The following is a 21,272-nucleotide window of genomic DNA, read 5'->3' on the forward strand; positions in this document are numbered from 1 at the left end:
AACCTCCACGCTCTGTCAGGCCTCCGATTGTATATTGTGGTGTCTGTTTCTCGGATATCGCCTAGGTGAGGCGTTCGTGAACTATGTTTGGTCAAGGGCAACATAATAGACCTTCATCACCGCTATTCTGCCTTCAAGCCCCTTTGGACAACATGACATGCCTCGAGTCCAAACACGTTCAACAAAATGGCCTGCATTTCTTTGAGAATACTCTGCGCCGTCCACGTTTTTTTCGATGCCCATATCGGATGTAGAGAATCACCAGACACCCAAAACGTCCAAAACGCCGAGATCGTTGGCCGGCACCGGAACTTCAGGCACCTCCTGAGTTCAAGGACCCAATGTTGGTAGAACTGGGGGCAGGATATTCGCAATTCATAATGCCTTCAAGACAGTCTTTAAGAACAGAAAAAAAGTTAAAAGATGTTTCGCATCGAATGATGGTGGTGACGAGGTTGCTGGATATTATGAGGAAGTTACAATGCCAGTCCTACTCATTGAAGGCGTCCCGACAACAGCAACTTGTGAAAAAAACCATGCACAGTGGGTTTGCAGATAAGACGATCCAGGGAGCTTGAAAGCTTTGAGCAGGAAAAATCGAGCCAAGAACAACAGGAGCCCTAGTTCTAGCAGAAGTCTACATGAATGTATTCTCAGGTGAGCATGACTGATCATGCCGCATTCTCGTTCTGACTGACATGAGCTTTCTGTCCGTCCAACAGCGTACGTGGTCAGTAATGGTGCATCAAGGAGAATGACGTTTACTCTATGAAGTTGATGACATGGGACATGGAGACCAAGAAGTGTAAGGTGTAGGGGTTTCTGAAGGCTGGCAAGAGCACCAACCTACTGGAGCCCAGGACACGCTCTGGTTCAAAAAGCACACCCTCTTCTTTCTCCTTCATGCAAGATGCCTCCAATTTACTTCCGGTTAACTCACAGGACGTGGAAGATCCACCCAAGACGTCACCTGGTCCACCTGATGCAGGTCAAACGATCGATTCACTTGAGCGTGTATGCCTTAGGAACTGATCTGGGGCTATTGCCGTTGGCTTGAAATCACTCCTAGCAACATGTATAACCAAAGGCCCAGCTTCAATCCTTGTACCTCCTTGTATCATCTTCTCCTCCCAGTTTGGGTGAGCTCTTTTCTCCATTTCCATTCATTCGGGTCGCCCACCCGTATCACTTTATCGTCCTCTTCATCTTCCTCTTCATCTTCCTCTTCATCTTCCTCTTCATCTTCCTCTTCATCTTCCTCTTCATCTTCCTCTTCATCTTCCTCTTCATCTTCCTCTTCATCTTCCTCTTCATCTTCCTCTTCATCTTCCTCTTCATCCTCCTCTTCATCTTCATCTTCCTCTTCTTCATCTTCATCTTCATCTTCATCTTCTTCATCTTCATCTTCATCTTCATCTTCATCGTTGCCTCGTCTCCCACCGGAATTAAATGGCAACTTGACTTTAGCAATTCTATCATGACAGACAGGCCGTGCACTCTGCTGCTTCAACTTCTTCCCTTCTTTTGCCTCCGCTAACGGTAGCAGGTTTACTTGTGCAGATTGTCTCCCAAACTGGCAATTCTTCCACTCCTGTCGAAGGCTCCACCCCATCACGACCTTCATCTAGTTCTCCAACTGGGGCACATACTACCAGTAACTCTTTCCAATTCCCTCCGCTCGCTAACACAGCATAGAACTGGTCTCGTGGGCAAGTGGGTGGGATATGAGACCCCGAACACTTGTTTCGTGAGAACTCTGCCAATTTCACCAGCTGATAACAGCTCTACCAGACTCCACTGGTGGACTTTTGGAATTTGGATCATCATCATACTAATTATTCAACTCAACGTACCCATCACTGACTTCTCCAAGACTTTCGGGCCATGCGTGGGTAAGTGGCCGGGATACATGGCCACCGGCAACTTGGTTTGTTACGTTCTCTGACTATTCCAGTGAAGGCTACCTTAATCTAGACCTCAATGGCCATGTGGGTAAGCGGGTGGGATGCCTGGCCACCGTCTCCGGCGGTGAGCAAAATGCTGAGTCTTTCCAACGCCTCAATTGACTTATTCACTTTACTGATTTTCCGTGCCAGTCTTTTCTCATAAATGCAACGTTGGCAGAGCTAGGTCCCCCTTAATCCGATATCTCATCTGTCTGCCATTCTAAGTTGCTTCCCCCAGAACTACTTTGTGATCTTCCCCCTCATCCAGAGTTAAGTTTTCCTGGTGCTCCATTTCCCGTGCTTTGCTGACCCCAAATCCATAAGAACCGCTCCTCTCCACCATACAGAGCTAAGTCCTCCTTGGGCCTCACTTCCCACCCCTTGCTGACGTGATTCATCGGAGGCTTCCTTTTACGATTCGCCCTCAGTCAGAACTACGTCTTCCCCGCCGGGTCATGAATGTGCCTCGCTAACGTATGATCGTAGTCTTGAGCTGTGTTGGGAGGGTGGGTGGCTTGAGGTACGTCCCTCCTCCCTCTCCTGCTTGCATCACTCACTTCACGTTTTGCCACCATAGGTTCCGGACCCTCCCCGGACGTGATGAAAAACTCGGAACATCCCTGACAAACGGGATCCCTTCGGTAGTTTGTTCTGATCCGGACATTGAAATTCGACTTGTATGACAGAAGCGCTTCCTTGCATTCCTTGGTCCTTCTACTTTGGCAAGTATCGAGTTGTGCGTTTGTTGATCCCCAGCACTTGCATCTGAACAACATGATTGACTGTTTGTCTTGTCTACTATAAAATGTCCTTGTGACACTGTAGAAATAGAACCATCATAGAACCATCATAGAACCATTATAGAACCATCATAGAACCATCATAGAACCATCATAGAACCATCATTACTCTTTCCATCGACTACTGCGGCGCACGAGAATGGAACTTGCTGATGGTTGGGTGAAAATAACATTTCCGTTGTTGCTATTCGTTCGGGCCTCGGCAACAAGTTGATGCACTGGAAGGCATTTTCCTTGTCCTTCATTTTCCTTATTCTTTCTGTTTCGTTCTGATTTGAAAATTGCATTCCTCGTCTCCAAATTATATGTGGTAGCAGCTATGCAGAGTTCTTCCAGCGGGCTTGACTATCGGGATCCGGATGAAGCAAGTCTAATCGAAAGATACACATCAAAGGAGCATCACAAGGCTGTGGAAAAGAGACCTGTACAAATATGGCTCAATGCCACAACGGCTGAGGGTGTGTTGACGGATGTATCATGGGACGAATATTTGTTGCCAACGGATTCAAAGATCTGGATGAGATGTCAGAGCATGGACTGCAACACTTACGCATTCAAAGGTACAAGGTTGATGGAGTGACATGTCGCCGGTTCGATTGTAGGACGAACGTAGGGCAACCGCTCAAGATGAAGCTGGATGACCTGAAAACTCGAACGAAATGGGCGATATTGAGCAAGGAAGCAGAATGCTTGACTGATGCTGGAAAGTCTCCGGCGATAATATTTGGCAGCTGGAAGTGACGTACCACTCGACACCGCCTCCACCTCCCTCCTCCACTGGACGCGAGACCTACCTGGCCTTGACTCCTGCACAACTCACCAGCCCACTGCCAGCAGGAAAACGATTCCAAAGAGGTAAAATGCAACGACGGAAAAGGAGAAAAATGCCGGCAAAGTTGGAGATGGGCAAAGATGGAGACCCTTGCGGGCTGCGACATTGGTTCGCAAACCATCGACAGAATGCGTTGGCCGAAAGCCAAACCAACGAGGGTGGATGGATGCCCATCATTTCCGGATCCAGTACAATATTCTTCTTCCCAAGAGGCAGCTAATCCGCGCCATGGAACATTGGTTCTTGTGACCATTGACGAGTTTCGTGGCTCGTGTCAAGGGACCGACTTGTCCCGCAGCCGTCGCAGCGTTGGAATCCGATGCAGCACAAGACGCTCAGCTCAATTGGAGCTGGAAAGGAGTCAGCGCTACCGTCAGTCTCCAGACCCTGACTTCAAGCACCGAAGCGTTTGGCACGAAATGGCCCTGGACTGTGCTAACGAATGCCAGGGAACCCGAATGCCTACCACGAGTCGGCAGAGCGAGCTCAACCACAACAAAGCCTGAGGGGAACGGTCGCTACCATGTCGAAAGCATCGCCTTGTCTTGTCAAACTTACGACTTTTCTCTCCGATTCATCGAACTCGATGGTAGGAGTAGCTCTTTCCCGAGATTTCGTCAAGAATCGACCGAGAGGCCGACGGGTCATTATTCACAAACGTCAACCATGGTCGACGGTGATCGAATCCTCCGACCCACCCGATGCAATACGGAATACAATATTAGATGCGGGACGGCAGGAGACGGATGGACTGCACCGGAGTGTCGGCGTCTACAAGTATGGGGAACTCGTTTGGTTCCAGGCTCGTTCTGAAGCGCACCGCAAGTACGTAAGGAATGATGGAACAGAGCGATTGGATTGGGGAGACGGCCCAGCAGCAGACGTGCCAGCCTGCCTGCCAGTCGAGGTCCACCGAGCGGGTCGAACGCGGGCTGACTTTTCCAGTCCTCTTGACGAGGTTCCCGGCCGGCAAGCTCCTGGTGGCTCCGCTGGGCCACTTCCGTCTACGTGAACGGAGTTGAAAGGGAGGCGTGCGCCCGTCACTCGCATGCGAGAAGTGGCATGTTCTTGCAATTCTACCTATTCGTCGGTATGATTTCGCTTTTCCCCACCCACCGGACGCCGACAGATATCCGCCGACGGCGATGTGCACTCGTTTTCACCCCCAAGACAGACGGCGGTTCGTCCACGTCCTCGGATGAGCATTCCTAGAAGCAAACAACAGCCGGCTGGATTCCCGCAACAGCCTCCGAAAAGAAAGGAACATGGGACGGAGAGAAAATGCAGAAAGGCGGCTCGCAAGCCGGGGGGGGCTCGGGCTTCGTCGCGTCGTCGCGTCGTCGCCTCTACCAGCCGCGGCCGGCCAGCTTCTCCTCGGGCTTCATGCTGTCGCAGTTGATGCCGACCATGGCCTCGCCGAGACCGGTGCTGCACTCGGCGAGGACCTTGGGGTCCTTGAAGTGGGTGGTGGCCTGGACGATGGCCTTGGCCCGCTTGGCCGGGTCGCCCGACTTGAAGATGCCGCTGCCGACGAAGACGCCGTCGCAGCCGAGCTGCATCATGAGGGCGGCATCGGCGGGCGTGGCGACGCCGCCGGCGGCAAAGTTGACGACGGGGAGCCGGCCGAGCTCGGCCGTCTGGCGCAGGAGCTCGGCGTCGACCTCGAGCTTGCGGGCGAGCTCGCGGATGCGGACGATGCCGCCCTCGGCCAGGGCGGCCTTGGCCTGGGCGATGTCCCGGTTGACCGTCTTCATGTGGCGGACGGCCTCGACGACGTCGCCGGTGCCGGCCTCGCCCTTGGTGCGGATCATGGCGGCGCCCTCGGCGATGCGCCGCAGGGCCTCGCCGAGGTTCCGGCAGCCGCAGACGAAGGGCACGCCGTACGGGCTCTTGTCCACGTGGCTCTCGTCGTCGGCCGGCGTCAGGACCTCGCTCTCGTCGATGTAGTCGACGCCGAGCGCCTCGAGGATCTGGCACTCGACGAAGTGGCCGATGCGGGCCTTGGCCATGACGGGGATGGTGACGGCCGCCTGGATCTCCTTGATGACGGACGGGTCGGACATGCGGGCGACGCCGCCGTCCTTGCGGATGTCGGCCGGCACGCGCTCGAGGGCCATGACGGCGCAGGCGCCGGCCTCCTCGGCGATGCGCGCCTGCTCGGCCGAGGTGACGTCCATGATGACGCCGCCCTTGAGCATCTGGGCGAGGCCGGCCTTGACGGCGAAGGTGGCCTTTGTGCCGTTGGTGTCGTTGGCCATGTCGGTGACTGGCTGGCTGGCTGGCTGGCTGGCTGGCTGGCTGGCTGGACAGACGGGCCGGAGCGGAGGGGGGGAGGGAGGGAGGGAGGCTCGGACGGGTGGGAGGCGAAGATGGGAGGGAGGGACGAGGAGCGGCGGCGAGCGGCGGCGAGCGTCTGCCGATCTGATATGAAGCTGTATCGGTTGAGCAGCAGCTTGAGGCGCCAACAATGAGTCAGACGTCGCGGCAGGGAGAGCAGGCAACGGCGGGGAGGGAGGTTGGAAAGCCGAACGAGCGGTGGTTGCGACAGCGGAGCGTCTGAGCCCGGCCGATTTTTCTTGCTTGCCCCTCCCGAGTCCGGGCGTGGGCCAAGCACTGTGAGTACTTTGCGGTGGGTGGTAATACTTGCACGAGGCTACCAGCACATGCAGATGGTAATACCGTGGGTGGACTGTACATGCACTGTACTGTACATCCACCGTAGGTACTCCGTAGGTACCTAGCAGGCAAGTATTACAGGCGTTGCACCGGATGGTACAGTGCCGGTACGGAGTACTTGCAGGCCTCTCGATCCCGCAGCCCCCCACCATGATGCCTCACGGCCAGCCACCAGCCCTTGGACCCGCCGATCTCGTCGAGCGCGTTGATTGGATGACGGCGAAGCGGCAATCGTCGGCACGGTTTCAGGATGCCACGCAGCCTTGGAGCAGGGGATGAGGAACCGGCCTGGCCGAGAGAAGAGTAGGACTCGGGACTCCCCCTCCTGTTCGCATCGAGATTCAGGGTCCGATGCGAACACCGGCAGACGCATGGTTCGCCTTGCGGTCAGGCACACTGTACATACCTAAGTATGTAGGTACCCAGTAGGTAAGCTGCACCTGCGCCAGTGTACCAAGCAATTTGTCCAGGTACTTGTCCAGCCACGCATCAACTGACCGCAACATGTACCGGTACAGCGGCACTCCGTACAGCGCCCGAGACTCGCATGTGTGCACATGTACACTCGAGTGCACTCCCGCTCAACTTCCCACGAGGACACCTTCACCGGTACCCGGCACCGCTTCGCTCTCGCTCCGTGCAGGCGGTCGGAGCATGTAACTGTACATGTACTCCGTGCCTGGTGGCCCTGTCGCCTTCCCCTGCGCCCTGCGACTACAGCGGGGTCCAGTGGCGCCAGTGGCGGTCGTCATCCGAAAGGCGTGCTTTGCTGGCATTGTGCTGGTGCGACGTGCCCCGCATGACATGAACATACTTGTTGCATTGTCCACTGTACCAAAATGGTGAATTAATTGCATTGTCCACTGTACCAAGTAGGTGAATTAATTGCATTATCCACGTACCAAAAAGGTGAATTAATTGCATTGTCCACTGTACCGAGTAGGTGAATAACCTTTCTTACTAGGTTCCTTGCTGCAATTCCTCTGCATGTACGGAGAACACTCGTGGTCTGGATATTGACGTACTGGACTCCGCATTAGAGTACCTGAACAGCCCTGAACAGCCCTGAACAGCCCTGAACATACCTCTTAGAAGTGCAATACTTGTACATTCAAGTATACAACTGCATGCACTCGAAGCAGCACAACTACTTCTGTCTGCATTCTGCCACGGTAAGATTCCTGGTGCCACTGTCACCGACCCTACGGGGTTTCGTAACGCATATTACCTTAGTACCTACTACCAGGTAGGTAATAGTACCTAGGTGTAATCATGCTTGGTGCGCTACAGGGCACTCGGTACGGAGCACTTACAGTGTAAGAGGCCAATCGCGCGTACCGGTCCGGAGTAAGTAATGCTCCGTCCTCGCTGTCCTTCAGGTATTGGTACGGAGTAATTACGGAGCAAGTATTACCAGTCAGTCATTCTACCCAACTCCGACCGCCGGAACCGCCACCGCCGTTGTGCCGATACGCCTTGCAGGCTTGCCAATTTTTTTCTTCTTCTCCGCATTCCTTCATCCTTTACCATGACCTGCTCTCCTTTCGCACCGCTCCGTCCCCTAATTTAGCCAAGGTCCAGGCTCGCCACCGATCGATCCTTTGCCGTGCCGTCATCGTTCGTCGCCATGACCGCGCACTCTCGCCTCGCGAACCCCCCGACCCCGACCGTCGTCGTCGGCGTCCTCGCCCTCCAGGGTGGCTTCGCCGAGCACATCAACCTCGTCCGCAGAGCGGCCGCGCACCTGCAGTCGGCCGCCCACGTCCAGGCCGTCGAGGTTCGCACGCCCGCCGAGCTCGACCGCTGCGACGCCCTCATCATCCCGGGCGGCGAGAGCACCACCATTTCCTTGGTCGCCGCCCAGTCCGGCCTCCTCGAGCCCCTGAGGCGCTTCGTCAAGGTCCTCGGCAAGCCCGTCTGGGGCACCTGCGCCGGCCTCATCCTCCTGTCCGACGAGGCCAACGCCACCAAGAAGGGCGGCCAGGAACTCATCGGCGGCCTCGCCGTCCGCGTCCACCGGAACCATTTCGGACGCCAGATCGAGAGCTTCGAGGAGGGCCTCGACCTGCCCTTCCTCGGCGACGATGGGGCCGTGCCGTTTCCGGGTGTCTTCATACGCGCCCCCGTCGTCGAGGACATCCTGTCACCCGCCGCTCCGGGCCGCAAGGGTGGCGTCGCCGTCCTCGCGAAGCTGCCCGGTCGTCTCGACAAGGCGAGCCCGGGCCGCTCGCAGGCGAGCACCAGGGACGACTCGGGCGACGTCATCGCCGTCCGTCAAGGCAACGTCCTCGGCATGAGCTTCCATCCCGAGCTGACGACGGACCCGAGGATCCATCTTTGGTGGCTGCGGGAGGTTCTACACCAGCTCTAGCCGCCTTCCTTCCGGCACCTGACCCAGGCTTCGCAGCCGTCATGACGACACGCAGCCCGTTACGAATGCACAGCGATGGACGACGAATAGACTCATCTTGACCTCCCCACGTTGGCTTCATCGCTCTGTCATATCCTAGATGTAACACATATGGGGGGGTGCCCATATGGACAATAGATCAGTCAACCGTTAGGCCAAATGGCCCAACCTGTCAAAAGATCCGCCGGTATCCGCACTTGGTGCGGGCACTGCACCTCATGTTCGCTTCAAGGCCTACGCCTATGGCGCGCCTTGCAGGAATTATATGCCGCCAAGTGCCGACGGAAGTATATTGGTTAGTAGGTAAAGTCAAACAGTACCATCGACCGCTACCTTAAGCATGCCGGATTATCAGCAAAGAAATCAGGGGACATGCAGCAAAGGAGGCAGTGCTATAGATGGCTGTAAAGGCTGTTCATAATCTTGCAGGACCAAATGAAATCAGCGGACATGCAAAAAAGGCCATAGACGGCTGTAAGGGCTGTTAATAATCTTGCAGGACCAAATGAAATCAGCGGACATGCAACAAAGGCCATAGATGGCCGTAAAGGCTGTTAATAGTACTGCAGGACCAAATGGTCTAGTACCAACACTGTTGGTATTTGGTGCGCTACATATGGATTCTCTACCATTAACACGCATGCGTATAATTAAAGCAGCCATGGCAGAACTACGGGCTATTGCGCAAAGGAAAATCAACAATGCACTACAAGCCCGTAACGGTCCCGATATGATAGCGGTGCTGCCTCCATCGTTACCTATCAGAAGTAGCGTTCTGGTATACCCAGCAACTAAAGGAACAGAAAAGGCAGCATGGACTGGGCCATACAAGATGTTGGAAATCAACGGTACTAATGTTCGTGTGCATATGGGTGACAGTCATGTCAAACCGTAACATCAAGACCAGGACTACCTACTATATGACGATTGAGACAAATAGGGCCCCCCCGCCGCAACCCAGATACACCAGCTGCAGCAACAACTGCCCGCCACTACCCCAACACGCCAGCAGATGATCTGCAACAATGCATTTACCCACCTGTTTGCTGCTACACAGTTATTGGACATTAATAGTGCATTTCTATCGCAAAAGGAAAAGGGCAAGGAATTGACATGCCTGTACCACTGTCGCACTTGAAAATGTGACGCCACACCAAGTGCGGAGTTGAGATCCTACATTGTGTGACAACTACCTTGTTTATCATCTCTAGAGGTAGTTCTTTTCGCGTCAACTGTCATCGTATTGGGCTTGATGGTTAAGAAGAGTAGCAACGGCCCTTATAAGCGTGGTTAATTGTCAAAGTGTCAGCTTTGTCAATACGTACCCTCTTGCAGGATGCAACAAGGGGGCGCCGAATGGCGCATCGGCTAATAGTATTGCCACTGCCTATGCACCATTGGGGTCAGTCCGTAATAATAACATCAAGTATAATAGTAAGCCGCCTGGGTGGCTAACATGGACCCTTGCTCCCGGCAATGCCTTCAGCCCTTGCTCCAACACCTTCAGTCCTCGACCGTCTTCTCCTTTGCTGTTCCTTCCGCCTGGGTGGCTACCATGAACCCTTGCTCCCGGCAATGCCTTCAGCCCTTGCTCCAACACCTTCAGTCATCAACTGTCTTCTCCTTCGCTGTTCCTTCCGCCTGGGTGGCTAGCATGAATCCTTGCTCCCGGCAATGCCTTCAGTCCTTGCTCCAACGCCTTCAGTCCTCGACTGTCTTCTCCATCGCTGTTCCTTCCGCCTGGGAGGCCCGTGTGGGACGACACAGGGATATGTTGAGTGCCTGCACATGCCATCCCGGGGAGAGGATTTTCAAGCTCGCGTTGGACTCTTCCACCAACATGTACGAGCCATCCGCGCTTGGCTGGCGTTGCTCCCGGCGCCCAACTCGCCTCGCAGGCTTTGCTGCCTCGCCTGCTGACCGGCATGGTTTGGGACTGCTGTCACGCACGACGAGATTCAAAGGGCTGCTGGCCTTGTCATCCGTCGAATTGTCTCTCCCGGCATGCTTCCCTTCGTTTGTTCCGCCCGTAGATGTTGCCGGGGATGCATCCGCCGATGGAGCCACGTCGCCCCACCTCACCGTCTTCATTTTCATCGAAATGTCCTCCATGGCAGCCAGCGAGTCCCCGGAACCGAAAATCCCGGCAAACATCTTGGCCAACTTGACCGTGCTGCAAAGTCTCTGGAGAAAGGTCATGTCGTTTCTCGTCGTCGACTCTGCCGCCCGCTCTTCGGTGGAGCCTCTGCGAACGCCATTCTTTCGGATCCCCTCGGCCGGCACCGTCTTCGGAGACGATGAATAACTGCTGTCGGTGGAAAAGAGTATGGCATCCAGATACACGTCACGCTTTGGCTCGGGGTCCGGCGGCGTGTGAGACGGAGACTGTTTACCTTGCTGCCTCGCTTGCTTGCCCCTGCTCGATGCCTGTGCCGAGCGCGTCGAGGGGTTGCCGGCACTTGGGCTGGCCTTGACTGCATGGCAGGGTCCGCTTGGCGACTCGTCTATTGTTATTTTCTTGCGTTTTCTTGCCATGTCTCCATCTGTCGGGGCCGCCCGTTGCCGAGAAACGGCGGGCGGAGAGTTTGACCATCGAAGCGAGCCTCCGTGAGCCTTCACCTGCTCACAAACCTTTGCAGGCTTTGGCATGAACAAACCGGTGCTCTCATCATATGGTAAGCTCGACTTTGGCCTTTGCTTTCGCTTTGTTCCTCCGACCGCTTTCGATGCCTTGAACGGATCCTGGACAGCTTCGGACGATGGCAGCCACGTGCCGGCTCGGCGCTGTCTTGCCGATGCCTGGCCAAGAGCCTGGGAGCTGTCCCGTCTCGCCGTCGACTTTGCGGCACGATCATGTCTGGTCCGAGATGGACCCTGGCCGGTGGGGTTGGCAGGAGGTTTCGACTCGTTCTGGATCAGAAAAGGTTCGGTGAGTGTCACGGATGAGGGCATGTCGGCCACCTGTGACGGTGCCGGCCACGTCAAGGCTTTGGTCGTCGTCGCTTCATCACGCGTTCCTCCGCGGCATGGTGGCGTGGCGTCGTAGATCTCGTCCATGGGTAGGTGCGGGGTGCCTTGGTTCGACCTCGCTGGAAGTTGTGACCCCGGCAAAGCACCGCCCGTGCATGGAGTTTGGGCTCGTCCACGGAGCCTGCCGGCGGAGAATCCAAAGCAAGCGTCGATGGGATCTGTGGGGAAGGGTGAGCTGCGTTGGGCCGTCGTGTCGGTCCCCGAAGCGTCCCATGATCTAAGGGTATCTTCAAGAGTCGGTCCGAGAGGCAGCGAAACTGCATCGGGAAGATTGTCTCCCCCGGACGTCCCAGAGGAAAGCGGGGGCAGTGCGTTCTCGTGCGATTTTCGGCGTCTTACGGAATCGCTTCCTGCATGCAACGGGGGACTTGTGGTTGCCACGGATCGAGCTCCCAATCGCGAACCCTTCGGCGGCTGTCGTGCGGCTGGGGTGGCGTCGTGAAGGCCCCCATCTGCTAGATCCAAGTCGAAGTCGGCGGTGCCATGACCGAGGTTCGTCCCTTGATCGTGCTCTCGCGTCACCTGCTCGTGGACTTTTTGTTTGCCGCTAGCAGGAGCATGTGGTCGAATGGCCGGCGCCGTCTCGAGATGGCCAGCCTCGCTTGCTACGTGATTTGACGGTCGGCAAGCATTGGCCTGTCGGGCTTTCGTTTTCGATCTCGTCTCTCGGGTCATCTGGGCACATGCACCCTCGAAGGTGAGGCACCAGATGATTTGGAATGGCCTCCAGCTGCATGGATAGACGGGGCACAAGTTGGAGGTCGTTTGGAGGTCTGAGGTAGCCAACGATGGTTAGCGAAAAACACTTGGGTCGGCAACTCTGCTGGGACCAGAAGAGACCACAAGTCATGTGCGATGCGAGGTTGGCAAGAGCCTGCCATTAGGAGACATTGACAGCTCGGAGACGAAGGAATTTAGAACATGGTAGACACCGGTAAAGTAAACGGCTTACATTATTCTTGTTGTTGATATTTATGCTGTTACTGATGCCGTTAATGCTGTTGTAGATGCTGTTGTAGATGTCGTTATTGATGTTGTTTGTTGCTGCTGCTATTGCTGTTGTTCTTGGAGGAGGAAAAGAGAAAGCAACGAAAGAGGGAGATCAGACACGCCTTAATATACGTATCGGCAGTCTAGTCCTTCTTTCCTACTTGCGAGGAATCCGGAAACAGAAAGAAGGGACGGCATCGTCATGACGCAGCGGTGAGCGATGGCAGCTGGGGCACTTGCCTATGCTATTCGGCGCGGTAATACCTCGGGGTCATCAAGCCCATCTGGATGCAGCAGGCACCTACTCCTGCGTCACGAGGGACTCCGTCTCGACTACGGCAGCAAGAGGAAACGGGTAGCGCTCTATATTGCAATGGACAGTAGCATGCAATACGGAGCATTTGCTTCTGACTTTCTTCCGGCGTATTTTCCTTGTTGCATTGCAGGACATGTAGGTGTACTTGACTAGATGGCACTGTACGGAGGTGTAGTTGCACCTACTAGATGTACAGAGGTGTACCTGCACCTCCTAAATGTACAGAGGTGTACCTGCACCTCCTAGATGTACAGAGGTGTACCTGCACCTCCTAGATGTGCAGAGGTGTACCTGCACCTACTGTACACTATAATTACGGTGTACTTGCGCCTACAACTACTACCTAGGTAGATGTACGGAGGCGTATTACTTGCACCTACAACTAGATGTACAGAGGTGTATCTGCACCTACCTAGTACTGTACAGCTATATGTACGGAGGTGTACTTGCGCCTATAACTACTACCTAGTAGGTACTACCTAGTAGATGTACGGAGGTGTAATACTTGCACCTACAACTAGATGTACAGAGGTGTACCTGCACCTACTAGATGTACAGAGGTGTAGTTGCACCTGCTAGATGTACAGAGGTGTACCTGCACCTATTAGATGTGCAGAGGTGTACCTGCACCTACCTATGTAGTTACTGTACAGCTATATGTGTACGGAGGTGTAATTACTTGCACATTCAACTATGTACAGAGGTGTACCTGCACCTACATACACCTATAATTACAGAGGTGTACGGAGTACTTGCGCCTACAACTACTAGGTAGATGTACGGAGGTGTACTTGCGCCTATAACTACTAGGTACTAGGTAGATGTACGGAGGTGTAATACTTGCACCTACAACTAGATGCGCAGAGTAAATCACTTGTATTACCGACTTGGTGTAATTACACGTAAAAGTACGCCGCACTCCGCAGTTGCAGCTCCAGTTGATGGTGGCGCATGGACGCCGTGGCATAGCGTCGTATGTTCGATGGGACGGCCGACGACGTCGGCCAGAAGCAGCCAAAGCACATGCATTGATGGCTGCCGAAAGATGGAACCAAGGATGGCAGCTAAAAATACTCGATGGAACGTTGAGTGCCAGAGAGCTCCATGACGGTTCTCGCGCAATGCGCACTGCTCGCATGGCTGGGCAGCAAGATGATGCTCCGCTGCCTTGTCCATCGTCTCCAACGCAACATTATGCTCCTGCGCGCACCTCCATGCACCTGCCCCGAGGCTGCCGGCTTCTCGCCCCCCCCTGGCGCACATCAAAGTGCAGGGGATCATGCACAAGTGCGTGCTCCGGAAGGACTCGACGGAACGACCTGGAGTGTTGCACGGTGGATGATGCGGTGAACCTCGTCTCGTCGCAGGGGATGAGCAGACGCTCCGCCTCGTGCGACGTCATAGGGGTTCGCTGCGGGGGATGCGCTGTCATGGCGTTGTTGTCAGGGCGTGTCTGCGCTGCAACTACAGGTAGGGTTGTGCCGCACACTGGCTGGCCGGCGTGGATTGCACCGCGTGTGACATGCATGGTACGACACTGCACCTACAGTGCGTACGGAGCACCGTACTCGTCGCCGGGTCCCTGCTTACAGGTAATACCCAGGTACCTAGTACCTAGTATTTGGTAGTTGGTACTGCAGTAGGTGCCGTGCTTGGGTAGGTGCCTAGTAGTTGGGCCCCCCTCGCTGTCGTGCGAGCCGCAGCGTCATCGTGTCATCCACGGCGACGCGCAGCCACAGCAGTGGCGTGGCAGGAATTCGAGCACTGGGTACCTAATTAGTAGGTGCACATGCGGAGTGCAAGCTAGGTACCTAGTAATTAGTGTACAGTGCTAGACAAGTACTGTACAAAGGTGCCTCCTAGTTCTCCGTACTTACGAATGATCTGCAATATTACCGCCGAAACCCAGTACCTGGTAATAACCCCGTCTGCGCCGCAGCGAAAAGTCACCTTTCTCAGTATTAGCTCCTCAGTATTTGCTCCTCAGTATTTGCTCCTCAGTATTAGCTCCTCAGTATTTGCTCCTCAGTATTAGCTCCTCAGTATTTGCTCCTCAGTATTTGCTCCTCAGTATTAGCTCCTCAGTATTAGCTGCTGCTCCCTACTAGGTCCAGCACCTACGAAGCAGCGAAGAAATGCGCCTTTGCATGCGCAGCACAAGTACGGTACTTGCTCTCCGCAAAGTACTGGCACAGCTGAAAGTTCCCAGCGCCCACTGCCCAATGGCTCGGCGTCGCAGAGCGCACCACCTGGCGCTGCACTGCCTTGCTCATGGCGGGCCTCCGTGACTGCTTGCAGAACGTCGCCATTCCGTTCGTCGACGCCGTCCGTCCCTGGCACCACCAGACAAGCATGCTGTGCACGACGCAGTTGCATGCCGCGCATCGCACGCACGCAGGTGCCATGTGCGGTGGATGCCGTGGCATTTATTTCATCGCCGCTTGCCGGTGGCGAAGGCGCCGAGAGGCCATGCTCCCACGTTCCATGGCCCCGCCTACCAGTGACGACGAGCGTCGAGAGGTACGTTTTCGTCGTCCGTCACTCGTCATTTGTCTCACCACCACGCTCACCACCTCCTCCTGCTCCGGCGAGACCATGCCGTCCGCTCCTTTGTCGGCTGTGCTTCTTCGCCGTGCTCCTCTCGCCCGCCTCGCCTGCATTCCTGCCGCGATTCCTGCCCGCATCCCCCTCGTCTCGTCGACGGCGTCGGGTCGCAGCCACAGCCATCCGCAGCGCCGCTCTCCTCTCGTCGGCCGGTCCGTCGTCAACCACGTATTCGAACGATGGGCTGTACTCGTGCTCGCTGTGCCTCGTGCATTCGTCGCATCCGCAACGCAACCAACCAACCGTGAGGTGCGGGCGAGTGCTCTCCCCGAGGCGTGCGAGCACCACCAACTTGCGGTGCTTGTCCTCGCACACCTGCTGGCCGCTGCGTCGGCGGCACAACGTACAGTACCGGTTACCTTAGCACTGCACTGGTATTGATTACTTACTGCCTAGCGACGCACCGGTAGGGGTGCTTCTAGTGCTCGCTAGCACTGCCGGGTGCACGCTTCGCAGGCCACCATCCCCCCCAAGCGGCCCCCTTCCCCCCCCCCCCGCCTGATACGGCTGCCGACAAGGCGACCGATGATTTGACTTTTTTGCGCCCATTCATTCGTCCATCCTTCCTCGACCTGCACCCGCTCGAATCCCCTCGCACCGGTTTTTTTTTCCTGCCCATCTCGGCCGCCGGCGACAACTGCACCACCGCAGCTGCCGGACATCAGGACCATCCATCCGTTTCGACCGCCGACTTTGCACCTTTGAGCGAGTCTCCAACTTGCCGACGCCGGCTTCGCACCGTCACCCACGGCCTCGACCCCGCCGTTGCTGCACACCACGGCGCGGCCGACGGACCGCCCGTCTCACCAAGGCCAAGGGCCCCGCGTGAATTGCAAGACGGCCAAGACAACGTCAGACCGGCTGCCGCACCCGACACGACGGACAAGATGCCGTTCCGACAACGCATGGCCCGTCACTTTGGCGACTCGGTAGGTTTCCTTTACTGCCGTTTCCTTTGCCGCCGTTTCCTATGCTGCCGTTTCCTCTGCTGCCGTTTCCCTGGCCCTCCCTCTGCTGCCGTTTCCTTTGCTGCCGTTTCCTTTGCTCCCGTTTCCCTGGCCCTCCCTCTCGCTCGTCAACCCCTCGCACCCCGGACGACGGACCTGCTGCCTCGTGCCGTTTCTTTGTCGTCGTCGCCGCGGCCGCTGACGTGCGTTCCGTGCCTAGCTCTCGCCCGAAAAGGCCTACCTCAGCTACTACGACGTCTGCCTCACCGTCGAGGACGTCAAGATGCTCAAGAACGATTGGCTCACCGACAACAACATCGCCTTCTGGGAGGAGTACCTCGAGCGGGAGACGCTCTCTCGCTACCCGCAGGCCCACATCGTCCTCCTCCGTCCGAGCATGACCTTTCTCCTCATGAAGGAGCCCGACGCCCGTCTCGTCCGGTCGGCCCTCCCCAACTTCGCCAAGGTCACCCACATCTTCCTGCCCATCAACGACAACCCGAGCGTGTCGACGGCCGAGGGCGGCAGCCACTGGTCCCTCCTCCTCGTCTCCGTCCTCGACGGGCTCGCCTTCCACTACGACTCCATGGGCAGCGGCAACGTGGCCGAGGCGAGCGTCGCCGCCCGCAAGCTCGCCGGCATCCTCGCCCGTCCCCTCCGCTTCATCAACCTCGCCGACACGCCCCAGCAGGAGAACGGGAGCGACTGCGGCGTCTACGTCTGCCTCCTCATGCGCCACCTGCTCGTCAAGCGCCTCCTCTGCGCCAACGCCCGCGAGAAGGTCTCCATGAGCATGGCCGGCAAGATGGTCGACAGCTACGGCGGGCGCAAGGAGATGCTCCGCATCATCGAGAACCTCCGCAAGGAGGGCGAGCGCCGACGCAGTGCGAGCCCCTTCACGAGCAACAAGACGCCGCCGCGAATTGAATAGGGGCCCATTCGCGGTCGCTTGGCCGCGCACGGTGATACGTCGGTGACCAAGAGTCGCCTGGCCCGCGAGAAGCTCCGGTGGCGCCAGGCCAGGTCCGGTCGGAGGCAGCCTGCTTCCGTCTCGAAGCGGCGCCCTTTCCATTTCCTTTGCGTCCAGCACAAGGTTGACGAGGAGTGCCCGACTCTGAGCGCATGGAACCGACTCTGCCGCATCTGCCGCCGCTGTCGCAGGCACCGGCACCGGTGCTGACGATGCCATGGCCGCACGCCCCCGCCCGTCGGTCGCACGAATCGGACGAAGCTCGATGCCTCGAGATTCCGTCGCCTCGTGCGGTGCTGGACCATGCACGCCGTCGTCGCTCGTCCACTCCTCCCAGCGTCGACCGGATCCAGAATGGACCGGTGCCATCTCCACGCCCCCGGCAATGACGCACCGGTTGGCAGCCCGCCCTCCAAAGGCGGAGCCCGCAACGGTCTCGATTGGCACCCATGCCGGTCCCCAGGGGCAATGGCTCTCCCCAACCCTCGGAGAGGATGCTTTCCAACGTCATGATCGAGCACCGCCGGCATCATGTACCGCCTTAACCGCCTTGACTTGGCATCCTAACGTTCGGCAATGTACGGCCCACGTCGGTAGGGGTCCTGATATGGCGCAAGCTCCAAGCAGAGCTCCAAGCAGCTGGGGAGCGATGCAACCATCCCTGCCATGGCTTGCGGTGGACATGCGTCGCTTGCCCACGGATGAAGACGACGGTGACTGTGGAGGACCGATGCCGGCAAGAAACATTTTACAAACTCTTTGGTCGACATATAGTGCTACAAGCGAGGAGCATCAGCGCACGTCGGATGAGCGAGGTGAGAGCCCGGCTGGCTAGGGTACCCTAGCATGAAGCATGGCCATGACGACCGAGCCCTTTTCTTTGTTTTTATTTATTTTTTGTCGGAAGCAGCACTGGCATCCATAATTATGTACATGAACAGGTAGCGTTGCTGCCAATAATCTTATGAGCCGAAAGGCATTTTTGATACCAACGCCATGCGCCAATCGCCCTGCAGTCGTTCCGTTTGACATTGGCAAATGAATCCCACCATTTCCCCGTCGCAGTGTTGCCTCGAGACAAACGCGCGATGCGCAACTACCTGTTCGCAAACGCAGGGTTCTGCTCCATGGTGGAGGATATGTAGCCTCGAAGCGCAGCCCACCGGTTGGCCGTGCTGGTCGTCTGCGCAGCCGGAGGAGCCTCTTGCGCCGCAGCCTCGTCCTCCCCGAAGTCCTCCATCGAGCACTCCTCCGTCTTTGTCCTGGGCGGGGACGTCGAAGCCTGCGACAGCTTGGCCATGCTGGCGCCGAATCTGTACATCTCACCGCGGACGATGCGCTCCTTGCGCTTCAGCGCGCCCTTGGTCGTCTTCATGCTGCGGTGCCTGATGCGACCGGCCTCCGGTTCCGCATCCCCAGCCGTGCCCTTCCGCGCAGCCTCGGCTTCGAGATCCGGCAGGGCCCCGGCGAGGGCGTCGAGGTTGCTCCACTGCGAAGGCTTTGCGCTGCGCCGGCGGGTGACCCGATTCTTGGAAGAGGAGGCCGTCGCCGCGGCCGAGATGCGCGACCGAAAGGCCGATTGGCGGATGAGCCGCTTGTCGCGCTTGTTCTCGAGGAAAGAATCGGTGACGGCGGCGTCGGGGCGGAAGATTTTGGCTGGAAGCAGAGGATGGATGGTGCCGGCGATGCGCGCATGACGAAGGCTGCGTGCCGAGGGCCCCGACGGCCGGCTCTCTGGTTTCCGGGGTGCCATTTACTCTGTCAATATTCTGCCGGCCACCGTTGATGCGCAAGGATGGTGACTTTCTCTCGGTGCGTGTTGTGGCAAAAGGGCAAGTGGTTGGAAGTTGGAGGTGATGGTTGGAGGTGAACTTTTTCGGTGAGCGACCTCACCGAGCTGTGGGGCAGCCAACTCCCACCCACCAGCACCATGTTCTCGCCATTCACGCCTGCTTCCAGGCTAGGTGAGGAAGTTCCAAAGCACGAGCTGGCCGGTCCTGCTGATGAAGTTGTGCTGCAATTCAGACGACTTGACGAAGACTCTCCCGTTACATCACTCCTGATAAGGAAATGGACAGGATCGATCGCCTCCGGGAGGAAATCGCCAGGCGCGAGTCCGAGCTTGCAGACCTCAAGTCACAACTGGCCATCGCAGAGGCAGCGCGGACAACTCCTCTCGAGCCGAAAGATGACCCTTCTTGGCCCTGGCCGCTGAGGCATGACGAGTATCAACGGTACGGACGACAAATGGTCGTCCCCGGATTCGGCCTCCAAGGTATGGACACGTTCGCCCTGCAGACGCCTACCAGATGGGAGATGGGCCTGCGAGGGATCATCTCGAGTTGACGACGGACGGCAGCGCAACTCCGGCTCAAACGCAGCAGCGTCCTCATCGTCGGTGCCGGCGGGCTCGGCTGCCCTGCTGCGGCATACCTCGCCGGTGCCGGCATCGGCACGCTCGGTCTTGTCGACGCCGACGAGGTAGAGGCCTCGAACCTGCACCGACAAATCGCCCACTCGACCGGCCGCGAGGGCATGAGCAAGGTCCTCAGCGCCGTGACCTACCTTCGAGAGTACGCCGGCTTCCACGTTCCCCGTCCGGCACCCGCCCCCCCTCTCACGCCGTTCGCAGCCTGAACCCTACCATTCGCTACAAAACCCACCAAGAGCATCTCACGCCCCGAAACGCCCAAGACATTGTCTCGCAGTACGACCTCGTCCTCGACTGCACCGACCATCCGACGTCGCGCTACCTCATCTCCGACATTTGCGTGCTGCTCTCCAAGCCTCTCGTCTCGGCGTCGGCCTTCCAGACATCGGGCCAGCTTGCCGTCTTGAACAACCCCCCCGGCAAGGGCGCCTGCTACCGGTGCCTGTTCCCGAAACCGCCGCCTCCCGAGAGTGTTGTGGGATGCGGCGAGGGTGGCATCGTAGGCCCCGTCGTAGGCGTCATGGGGGTGCTGCAAGCGTTGGAGGCCATCAAGCTCGTCGTTCATGGCCTGCTCGACAAGCCTGCCGGCGATGCCGAGAAGGTGGAGAGGCCGGAGCAGGGCCAGGGTCAGCAGAGGATGCTGATATTCAACGCCATGGGGGACGGGCCGTCCTTTCGCTCCGTCCGCTTAAAAGGCAGGAGAAGCGGCTGCCTGGCCTGCTCGGACGAGAGCGAGCTGACGTTGGATCGTCTCAGGACATCCATCGACTACGTCCAGTTCTGCGGCGTCGCCCGGCCCGTGGACGTCCTCGAACCGCATGAACGCATCACGGCCAAGGAGTACGACAATGTTCGCTCCTCGGGAGTGCCGCACCTCCTCCTCGACGTGCGAGAAAGGGAGCACTTTAGCATAGGCAGCATGCCAGGCGCCATCAACGTGCCCATCAGTTGCTTCAACCGGCGAGAGGAGCTGCCCGAGGTGGCGGGCAAGGACGGGCCCATCTATGTCGTGTGCCGCCTGGGCAACGATTCGCAGCTGGCGGTGCGCAAGCTGAGAGAGCGGGGGTTCGACGACGGCAACCGCTTCGTCGGAGACATCACCGGAGGTGTCAAGGCGTGGCGGGATACCGTCGACCCCAGGCTGCCATTCCTCTAACACGTACGCACCTGCGGACGGGCAAGGCATCATGCACAAGCATGACGCGAAGGCATCATGGGCGTGGCGGAAACCGCAAGATGAACAAAACAGGAGAGTGGTCGTTGTGCATGGGTCTGCGATCCTATGTACTGCAACGAGAGAGAAAAGGGCTCGTCTGTCGC

General features: G+C 57.3%; 8 protein-coding genes across 8 annotated transcripts; 4 read left to right on the top strand and 4 right to left on the bottom strand.

Annotated features, from left to right (window-relative positions):
* Positions 1-1,117: 1,117 nt before the first annotated feature.
* Positions 1,118-1,612, bottom strand: DCS_00148 (uncharacterized protein; the record flags this gene model as incomplete). Its single annotated transcript, XM_040797490.1, has 1 exon — positions 1,118-1,612. The coding sequence occupies one exon, from the start codon at positions 1,610-1,612 to the stop codon at positions 1,118-1,120; it is 495 nt and encodes a 164-aa protein (XP_040658373.1).
* A 2,408-nt stretch (positions 1,613-4,020) lies between these two features.
* Positions 4,021-4,590, top strand: DCS_00149 (uncharacterized protein; the record flags this gene model as incomplete). The annotated part of the gene is made up of 1 exon (XM_040797491.1): positions 4,021-4,590. One exon carries the CDS (start codon positions 4,021-4,023, stop codon positions 4,588-4,590), a length of 570 nt encoding a protein of 189 aa, XP_040658374.1.
* A 334-nt stretch (positions 4,591-4,924) lies between these two features.
* On the bottom strand, positions 4,925-5,836 carry DCS_00150 (uncharacterized protein; the record flags this gene model as incomplete). Its single annotated transcript, XM_040797492.1, has 1 exon — positions 4,925-5,836. The coding sequence occupies one exon, from the start codon at positions 5,834-5,836 to the stop codon at positions 4,925-4,927; it is 912 nt and encodes a 303-aa protein (XP_040658375.1).
* Positions 5,837-7,881: 2,045 nt separating this feature from the next.
* On the top strand, positions 7,882-8,625 carry DCS_00151 (Pyridoxal biosynthesis protein PDX2; the record flags this gene model as incomplete). The annotated part of the gene is made up of 1 exon (XM_040797493.1): positions 7,882-8,625. The coding sequence occupies one exon, from the start codon at positions 7,882-7,884 to the stop codon at positions 8,623-8,625; it is 744 nt and encodes a 247-aa protein (XP_040658376.1).
* Positions 8,626-10,365: 1,740 nt separating this feature from the next.
* Positions 10,366-12,369, bottom strand: DCS_00152 (uncharacterized protein; the record flags this gene model as incomplete). Its single annotated transcript, XM_040797494.1, has 1 exon — positions 10,366-12,369. The coding sequence occupies one exon, from the start codon at positions 12,367-12,369 to the stop codon at positions 10,366-10,368; it is 2,004 nt and encodes a 667-aa protein (XP_040658377.1).
* A 2,766-nt stretch (positions 12,370-15,135) lies between these two features.
* DCS_00153 (NEDD8-specific protease 2) lies at positions 15,136-17,482 on the top strand (the record flags this gene model as incomplete). The annotated part of the gene is made up of 4 exons (XM_040797495.1): positions 15,136-15,160; positions 15,210-15,952; positions 16,123-16,533; positions 16,772-17,482. The coding sequence occupies 4 exons, from the start codon at positions 15,136-15,138 to the stop codon at positions 17,480-17,482; spliced, it is 1,890 nt and encodes a 629-aa protein (XP_040658378.1).
* A 1,135-nt stretch (positions 17,483-18,617) lies between these two features.
* On the bottom strand, positions 18,618-19,274 carry DCS_00154 (uncharacterized protein; the record flags this gene model as incomplete). Its single annotated transcript, XM_040797496.1, has 1 exon — positions 18,618-19,274. The coding sequence occupies one exon, from the start codon at positions 19,272-19,274 to the stop codon at positions 18,618-18,620; it is 657 nt and encodes a 218-aa protein (XP_040658379.1).
* A 317-nt stretch (positions 19,275-19,591) lies between these two features.
* On the top strand, positions 19,592-21,108 carry DCS_00155 (uncharacterized protein; the record flags this gene model as incomplete). Its single annotated transcript, XM_040797497.1, has 3 exons — positions 19,592-19,796; positions 19,881-20,094; positions 20,154-21,108. 3 exons carry the CDS (start codon positions 19,592-19,594, stop codon positions 21,106-21,108), a joined length of 1,374 nt encoding a protein of 457 aa, XP_040658380.1.
* Positions 21,109-21,272: the final 164 nt, after the last annotated feature.

This window comes from Drechmeria coniospora, chromosome 01, assembly GCF_001625195.1.
Source record: "Drechmeria coniospora strain ARSEF 6962 chromosome 01, whole genome shotgun sequence".
NCBI classification, from domain to species: Eukaryota; Fungi; Ascomycota; class Sordariomycetes; order Hypocreales; family Ophiocordycipitaceae; genus Drechmeria; species Drechmeria coniospora.